We start from the raw sequence: 8,932 nt of genomic DNA, 5'->3' as shown, positions 1-8,932 counted from the left end.
TGGCGGGAGGTTCGTTCTCTAGCTGATCCCACTCGACGCGGGGAGGGGCTTGGGATTTGCTTTCTCCTCCTCAGAAGCGAGCTGTGAGTTTGAGGCTCCCGGCTCCCAACACTCGCTGAAGATCCTGAAACCCCAAACCAGGTGGGGAGCAAAGTGTGCCAGGGCGAGAGCAGGGGAATTGCCACCTCGGGCCTGCTCCCGCTCTCAGACCATGGTGTAGCCAGATCCCAGATCAGCTGCCGGGATGGGGGGAACCACGCTTCTCGGGAGCTGTGGTCTCAGGGATCTGCACCTTCCGTGTCCTGCACCAAACCTCGGGGCACATGACAGGCAGAGCTCTGAGTGATGGAGCTCACTCACGGTCAGGCATTGTCGGGCAGCGGGCCTGGGGCAAGGATTGCAGGCTGACTCTGGTGTAAGATAAGGATCCAGACCAATTCCAGAGTCATCCCAGCTTGCACCCAGCCAGGGTTCTGGCCTGAGCCTCCCAGAAGGGAAATAAAGCCCAGCTTGGCCCGCTGACGCAGCGGAGTGTGAGCATCCTCTGCAGGAGGCTGAGAGGAGTACTGGGGCAGGGAAAATGCACCCATCTCTAGGGTGGAGCGTGGCAGCTGGTTCATAGCCACTCAAGCTACTGTGGTTAGCTACTGATGTACAGTTAATACGTATGTCCCAACTAGATGTCGGAGGATCCATGTGGGCAGCAGGCTCCTTGCACAACAAGATCAGCTCAAACTGCAAATAAGATCCAGCAAGGGGAACTGACCATTTGAACCTGCTGTCCTGGGCTTGGGGTGGATTCTCCTGGCAGGAGCTTTGGGACTGGACGCAGGTGGCGCTGGGGGAAGGTCCCTGGCTGGGTTACACACACGCCCGGATGGCATGATCCTAACGGTCTCCTCCGGCCCTAAGATCTTGGAGTCCCTCATGCCCTACACCTGGTGTCCTCACTTACACTAGTGCAACAGCCGTGGAAAGTGCTACCAGCTCAGTATGGCAGCGTCTCCCGCGCCCTTTGCACTGGTGTTAATGATGACATGGCATGCACCCACCCCTACCCCCACCAACAAAAATTAAACGCCGTTGGATTGATAAAAATATATCCTTTATTTGTCTCTAGCCCCCTATTAATGAGATCCATAACAAAGCATTGTTCTTCTTACTTTAATTAGAAACCAAAAAGGCCAGGGGAAAAAAATCTTTGTCGAAGGCAGAGGGGAGGGATCATCTAGGAGACCCACCAGTTGGCAAGGCAAGGCCAGGTGGGTGCTAAGGGATATAAAACCATTCACAATAAATATTTAATTTACAAAACAAAACTGGCGATTCCGACCACTTCTTCAGTGCACGTTACGTACCAAATTCTCAGCCTTGGTCTGTCCGCACGAGCCAGACCAGCCAACGGTGACTGACGAGCGTTTTCTACCCTGTTCCCGGCACAATGCTCCGAGTCCAAGAAGCAAACGAGCGGCATTTGGTGAGCGTTGTAAACACACGTCCGAGGGGTAATCGCGGGCACCGGGCACTTTCCGAGCTGCCTTTGACCTGGCCAGCCCTGCAGAGGGGGGAGGCTGGGACATCAGATGGCACCGTCTCTGGGCTGCTAACCTGAATCCTGCCCGGGGCTGGGAATAACTGAGCAGCGTGAATGTGGGGCTGGGTGTCCCAGGCTGAGGCTCAGTACAGAGGTCAGAGCTGGGCCGGGGAGACTGACCCCCACCTCCCGCAAGGGGCGTTGGCAGAGGACACGGAGCGGGGAGGGATCCAGGCTGCTGATCCAGCCCTTTTTGCCCACATGCGCCCAAGGATAAGACCCTGTGGGGTGGCGGGGAGGGCACTCGGTTCACCACTGGGTGGGTGATGATCTCTGCAGGTGGTCCTGGCCTGGAAGAGTTTAGAGGGGTCTGGAGAAGATGCCCCTCCCCCCCCGCCCATGTCTGCCAGGCCCTCGCCATTCTCTGGGGCCGGGTCTGCTACCAAGAGCGGTGGCTCCGGCGTCATGGGGCTGCAGAATCCGGCTGGCATTAGCTGCTCGGGTGCGGTACCCTTGCTCGGCGGGATGGGGGTGGGGCCCTGATTTTGATCCCTCCCCAGGGAAGGTCTTTGCCTCTGTGCCCCTCCTCCCGCCTGGCCCCAGCTCACAAGCACTCGTGCAACACTTGTGTGTTGGTGCAGTTCAAGCAGCTGACGTGGCAGCACCAGTGGAAGGTGCAGTTGCAGCGCTCGGTGACCCGCTGGCTCCGTGTGCGGTAGCCCCTCCCACAGCACAGGAGCTCGCAGCCGCCCAGGGCTGGGGAGGAGCTGTTGCACAAGCGCCCGGCCGTGCCCGCCGGGCCCGTCTTGCCGCTGTAGGTGCAGAAGTTGGGCGACTTCTCGAAGTAGACGAGGTCGTGGGGGGAGGGAGGCTTGTGGGCCGGGTTCTCGGGCTCCAGGTGGGGCCCCTCCACCCGTGAGGCCCGGTTGCTGCCCTTGTTGCCATAGATGACGCGGGAGGCGCCATCGAACCGGTCCTTGAGGAAGTCGCCCACCGTGCGCAAGGTGGGGAGCCGCATCCAGCAGGTCTTGACGGTGCAGGAGCCCGACATGCCGTGGCACTTGCACTCCTGCCGCATCTCCGAGAAGACCGTCTGCAAGACAGGCAGGCACGGTTAGTGCTGTGAGAATCCTCATAGCAGTGCCCTGGCACTGGGCGCTGCCCTATAGCGGTGCCCAGGTGGGACACCAGCGCTGTCAGCATCCCCACGGCGGTGCCCACCTGGGCCTCCGTTACACATGCGCCCTCCCCGCTAACGCTCGTTAGCCAGTGTCTAGCTGGCCGCGGGAGGCCAGCCAGCTCCGGCGGTTTGCTCTGAGCAGAGCCGTTCTGCCGGGATCACTCTGTAGACACCGGCCCCTGCCGCGTCCCGCCCACCCCCGCGCTGGAAAGCCGAGGCAGCCCGCGGAGGCTCCCAGGACTTCTTTCCAGTGGGGTTTTACTGCAATTAGAGGACCTGGCATCATTTCCTCCCACATGTGCTGGATGCTGGCAGGGCCACGCACAGCAGCACGCCTGGACGAGGAGCCCTGGCTTCGCCGGTCAGAGCTGGCGTGTCCCAGCTCTGCCCCAACCCTGCTCTACCCATCACGTCTCCACCCTCCCTTCACCAGGCTCCCGCTCTCCCTCCTCCCCTTTGATCGGTCCCGCATCCCCACCCCCTGAGCTGGGAGTTCGCAGCGGGCTAGGAGGGTGGAATGGGTCCCTCCAGGTCTCTCGGTCCCCTTTGGATGCTGCACAGGGCGCATTTTTCCTCTGCACACCCCCCTGCCCTCTGCCTCTCTGCTCAGAGGCTGCAGCAACCCTGGGCCCTCTGCTGATGCCCCCAGGAAGAGAAGCTGCAGGTCAGGAACCTACCCCACCCAGAGACTCCTGTAGCCGCCCTCTGAATGCTGGAGCCCATCAGCTCCCTGTCTGCAAAGCCAAGACCACATGAGCTGGGAAAGAGCCCCAGAAATGACGCTCCTCTCACAGCGCACACATGCACTGACATGCACGGACACACACACATGCACATGCACATACACTCATGGACATGCACACATGCACACATGCACTGACATGCATGGACACACATGTGCATGCACATGCACACATGCACAGACATGCACACATGCACGAATGCACTGACATGCACGGATAGACACGCATGCACACACACACACATGCACAGACATGCAATGATATGCATGGATGCGCGCACACACACACACGGACATGCACGGACATACACACACACATCACAGACATGCACAGAGATGCGCACACACACACACACATACGCACATGCATGGACATGTACACATGCACACGTATGGACATGCACAGACATGCACACGCAGAGACATGCACACACACACATGGACATGCACACACACACATGCACATGCATGGACATGCACAGAGATGCACGCACACACACACGTATGCACATGCATGCACATGCATGGACATGTACACATGCACACATATGGACATGCACAGACATGCACACACACATGCACACGCAGAGACATGCACACATACACACATGGACATGCACACACATGCACATGCACGGACATGCACTGACACACATTCATGGACATGCACACACAGACACATGCACATGCACAGACATGCACACACAGTCTCCCCACCCCACGCTTGCGCACCCCCACATGCCCGTACGCTCACTCATACACACTCACACACGCCTCACCATCCGTCCCGCCTCGTTGTTGTGCAGGTTCATCAGGAAGCGCAGGTCCCGCCCCTTCTCGTTGGAATCCACGAACTCGCGCCCGAAGACCCGGCCGAAGTCGACGTTGTCGCTGCAGCCCCCCCAGTGCCAGTCGGGGCCCCCTGGGCCGCGGCGCCGATAGTCACAAGTGCAGGACTCGATGGAGCCCTCGGAGCAGGACCGGGCCACGGAGTGGGTGACGCCGGCGCTGGTGATGGCGAAGATGAACGCCGTCTCCCGACAGCCTGGGGGCAGGGAACCAAAGCATTCAGGGCACCGGCACGGCGTGCGGGCTGACGTGGACTGCCCCGGGGCACAGTCCCGGCCCACTGGTGCTGCAGCCAGCCGGGAGCTGGGCAGGAGCTACAGAGGCCCCAGATGACTCTGGCAGGGCACCCAAGACACTGGCCACCCAGGCAGCAGCAGGCCCTTTGCAAAAGGCAGCCCGGCTGGGGGGGCGAGGGGGGGCAGAGAGGACAGGGGCTCACTCCAGGGGCGGGCGGGGAGTGTGGGGGCTGGGCCAGGCCAGGCAAGGCCTGGGTCACTTTGTCTCCCAGCGGTACCGTGGGGCTGGCTCGCCTGTGTCTGGGCAGCGCAGGTAACGCACCTGGTACCAGCTCGGGGAAGCTCCCTCTAGAGGTGAAGGGGGAAATGAAAGGTGTGTTTCCACCTGCCGCCAGGTGCCTTTGCATCCTGAGCTCCTGGCTCCCCCTAGTGGTGGTGAGGGGGAAGTGAGGGGGAGCCTCCTGGCTGCCAGGTGGAAGGGGCAGGTGGCAGGAAGTGGCAGCTCTTGCTGTGGATCCACAGGAAGCGGGGCTGGGGCGAGGCGGGGGTCCCTGTGCAAGTGAGGTGATTACAAGCTTGGCTTTGGGGGGAGGGGCTGCAGCCATCACGGGGGATTGCAGCAGGGAGCTGGGTGGGGAGGGGCAGGATGGAGGGGGCATGCAGGCAATTACAGGGGAGCATGCTGGGCTTGTGGGGGAGACCCAGCGTCCGGGGAGCACCTGACTGGCCAGCCTGGGTATGGCAGAGGTCTGTGCCTGGCCCCCCAGGTGCTCCGGGGGGGAGGGGTCACCCCAGCTTCCCCAGACAAAGCCCGGCCTTTGCTTGTTTGTTTTCCTCCTGCTGAAGCTGGCTGGGTCCCAGGTCCCCGGGGACCCATGTGTTTGTGAGAGGGAGAGAAAACGACCCAGAAATGCAGAGGCCAGGGGAGCCGGTTCGCAGGGCGGGATTTCTGCCTTAGAAAGGAGCCCAACAGCCCCTCTTCCCCCCGGGGTCAGCGGCTCTTTCACCCTGGCAGAGGTGACACTAGCTCTGCCCTTTGTGTGGGGGTGCGACCGAGTTCCCCCACATGCCACAGAGGGGCAATGGTGTTATCGTGGCCTTGGGCCCGTCGCGCCAGGTGCTGCACAAACACTGGCCCTGCTCAGGGAGCTCCCAGTCTAGGCGAGGGGCGGGAGGGGAAGGTGGCAGAGCCGGGATGGAGCCCAGGAGTCCGGGGGGCCCAGTTCAGGCGCATCCACTAGGGCACGAGGCCGTAGTTTGGAAAGGCGTTTTTAAAAGCACTGAACGAAGCATCACCGGGGCTGAGGCAGGCACCCCCTGAGCAGAGGACGTGACCCACTGGACGGCCAGGGGCTGCTCTGGGCGTGTGGGCCTGAGGCCCTGCTGCCAGCCCAGGGCATTCCAGAGCCAGCTCCACTGGGAGGGGAATCCCCTGGGCAGGCCTAGGCAGGGGAGCTCGTCCAATCAGGGAAGGAGAGGTGACAAACACATCACTCATCTGGCCAATTGTGTGACACGGGGGATGGGAGGGGACACAATGAATGGGGGGGCATGTGACCCACGAGGCATGGCATGCAGTGGGAGGGGCCCTCAGCACCTGGTGGGAGAGGGCCATTTGGTACATGGAGTCCCTTCCTGGGTGTGTCTGCTCTGCCTCAGTTTCCCCCTCGTCTCGGCCAAGGTCACTGCTGGGGGCCCCCGCTCTGACCCCCGCTTCCCCCCCGCTCTGACCCCCGCTTACACCCCCTGCTCTGACCCCTGCTCCCCCCCGCTCTGACCCCCACTTCCCCCTGCTCTGACCCCTGCTGCCCCCCCTCCTCTGACCCCCGCTCCCCGCCGAGAGCCCCCTGCAGCCTCACCCCGGTTGACGATCTTGCCGAAGATGTGGGGCCCCTGGGTGGTGGGGCAGTTCCAGCGGCGGTTGCGGAACTGCCACTTGCACTCCTTGATGGCGCCCTGCAGGCCGCTGCTGATGCTGTGCAGGATCCCGGGGCTCTGGCGGATCAGCCTGCGCTGCTTGCGGCTCAGCAGCTGCAGGCTGGGGTCCAGCACCAGCTGCACGTTCTTGGAGTCCGTCAGCAGGTTGGTGGACGAGGCCACGTTGATGATGCCCCTGTGGACAGTGGGGGCAGGGGATAAGGCGCCACGTCGCAAGCCCAACCGAGCAGCAGTGAGCAGCGCAGCCCCTGGCCAGAGCAACATTCGGGTCAATGGGACACTTGGGGTCCTGGCTCCCAGCCCCCTGCTCTGACCACTTAACCTCACTCCCCTCCCAGATCCAAGGAGTAGAACACCTGCCCTAACCAGGGCATTCAGCCAGTGCGTGGGTGAGGGAAAGGCTCAGACACGGCACCAGTGGCAGACTCCAGGTATGGGCAGAGCCCTGGGTTCCCAGCCCTGGGATGCCAGGACGCAGGGTGCCGGCTCCAGGTGGCTCCAAGTCCTGCTCGGCTGCGCTCTGGAGAGTCCTGTTCCACAGTCAAGTGCTGCAACACCCGCCCCCTCCAGCTCTAAATCAGCCTGACAGGCCTGGACTAGGCAGTAATTAAAACAAGAGGAGAGAGAAGCCACCCCCAGAGCCGGCCAGGGAGGGGAAGGAGCTGCCACTGCCCCCCCTCCCCCGCCCCAGCAACGGCAGGGCTAGGAGTACCCAGTGGGAACTGCTCTCAAGCACGAGTGTGCGTCCAGCGGCATGTGTGTGTGTGTGGGGAGGTAGAACAGAACCTAATGCACTCCCCCGCCCATCTATCCCCACACATCCCACACTGCAGCTAAGGATTCCAGCCCATGCTGGCACTGCACCGTAAGCACAGACACACAACAGACAAACACACACCTGTGGCCCATATTATATGTCATAAATGTGGGTATGTGTCTCTTTGTGTGTAAATACATAAGCTATTGCATAGCAATATATACCAGCTGATGTGTGTGCGTGTGTGTGTGTGTACATGTAGCGTGAAATGTCAGTGCAGGGCTTGCAGCTGTGCTGCTCACACTATACTGGATGGGTTAATATCATCAGTGAATATGGGTGTCCACACTCACAGAGGGGTGTGCACGCCGAGGTGTGGTTTGTACTGGAGAGTGTGGGGCGGTATGTAGGTGTCTATACAGCGAGCGTGTGTAGCCAGACTATTCCTGTGACAGTGTCTAACATGGGCTCAGGGCCTGTCGCACCGGCACTGTACACACTCAATGTAAAGACAGTCCCTGCTCCAAACTGTTTCTGTAGAATTAGCCCAAGACGTTGTGTACATCAGCCGGTGCCTGTCTGTGTACAGCACCATCCACAGCTGTGTATGGGGACGAATGGGTTGCTAGCTAGCTTAGCGGGGTGTCTGTGGGGAAGTTACAGCAAGTTCCATCAGCAACTGCCCCCCCACCCCACCCCACAATGGACAGAGAAGCACAGCGAAGGGAAAACAAATTTGGTTGTAAATATAAAAATCTGTCTACAGGAAAAAGAAAAAAGACAGGAGGGGCCAGGTGTGCAGGGGTTGGATGAAACACCCTGGGTCCAAGCCCCTTGGACGGTGCCTTTTCTCATCAACACAGAGTATCATTATTCTTTCATCCTTAGAAGCAAACACCTGAGTTCTTGAAATTTCTCCCCAGCCATCTCCAGATGCTGTGGAGAGCAGCTGCATTCCCTCCTGCCCTGAGAGCAGCCCCCTCTCTGCACTTGTCTGCTGGATTTCTCTCTCCCTCCACGGCTGTTCTATTCGCAAAAGGAGAATGAACAGAGCAAGGATTCCTGAAATGGATATAAAGGCAAAAGCAGAGACTTACCACCATCTCCCACTGTTATTCACCGCCAGAGTGTTGGAAAGAGACGAAAATGCCAAAACCCACAATGTCTTAAACCCTAAAATTAATGCCACAGGTCTCATTGTTTTGGCAGCAGGGCAGTGGCTCGTATAAAACTTCCCGAGAGTAGTTTGTCTGGACACAAAAAATTATAGATCTAGAAAGTCTTGTTGCAAGGAGAATCCTACAACAAATTCTTTGGCTTAATCGTTTATCTCTCGATAGCTATATCCACATCCACACAGAGCGCAAGAAAGATGGGGTGTCTGTGGATATGGCTGTATAGAAATCTATAGATTTATAAATATAGAAATATATGTATAGAAACTCAAATCCTAAAAATAGCATCTAAATAAAAAGTCATGTCACAGTTGAGTTTGCAGTAGTGTTGGCATCCTCAGAAATATGAAAATGCTGGAGGAAAGGCTCCAATCTTCTGGTTTCTGGCAGCCTCTTAGAGATGATTCCCCCAGAGAGGAATTAAACCACTAGGGGAAAAAGTTTGATGGTCTACGGCTGCTGTTGAGTGCTTAGCATCCTCCAGCCATCTCCAATGCCTCAGAGAGCCCCTTCCTTCTTAT

At 59.1% G+C, this 8,932-nt stretch overlaps 1 protein-coding gene across 1 annotated transcript; it reads right to left on the bottom strand.

Annotated features, from left to right (window-relative positions):
* Positions 1–1,094: 1,094 nt before the first annotated feature.
* WNT1 (Wnt family member 1) lies at positions 1,095–8,434 on the bottom strand. Its single transcript, XM_038378495.2, has 4 exons — positions 8,334–8,434; positions 6,401–6,654; positions 4,236–4,501; positions 1,095–2,627 (listed from the first exon to the last, which is right to left on the bottom strand). The coding sequence occupies exons 1-4, from the start codon at positions 8,432–8,434 to the stop codon at positions 2,139–2,141; spliced, it is 1,110 nt and encodes a 369-aa protein (XP_038234423.1). The 3' UTR covers positions 1,095–2,138.
* Positions 8,435–8,932: the final 498 nt, after the last annotated feature.

The sequence above is a fragment of the Dermochelys coriacea genome, chromosome 20 (genome assembly GCF_009764565.3).
Source record: "Dermochelys coriacea isolate rDerCor1 chromosome 20, rDerCor1.pri.v4, whole genome shotgun sequence".
Lineage (NCBI taxonomy): Eukaryota > Metazoa > Chordata > Testudines > Dermochelyidae > Dermochelys > Dermochelys coriacea.
Note: the sequence above shows the minus strand (reverse complement) of the source record. Positions and strands in the feature narration are given on the sequence as shown.

Excerpts from the sequence above, each read along its gene's own strand:
- WNT1 (XM_038378495.2), bottom strand. The coding sequence starts at position 8,434 with ATGAGACCTGTGGCATTAATTTTAGGGTTTAAGACATTGTGGGTTTTG. Across the intron at positions 6,655-8,333 it reads AATAACAGTGGGAGATGGTG|GGGCATCATCAACGTGGCCT; the intron begins GTAAGTCTCTGC and ends CACTGTCCACAG. Across the intron at positions 2,628-4,235 it reads ACAACGAGGCGGGACGGATG|ACGGTCTTCTCGGAGATGCG; the intron begins GTGAGGCGTGTG and ends CCTGTCTTGCAG.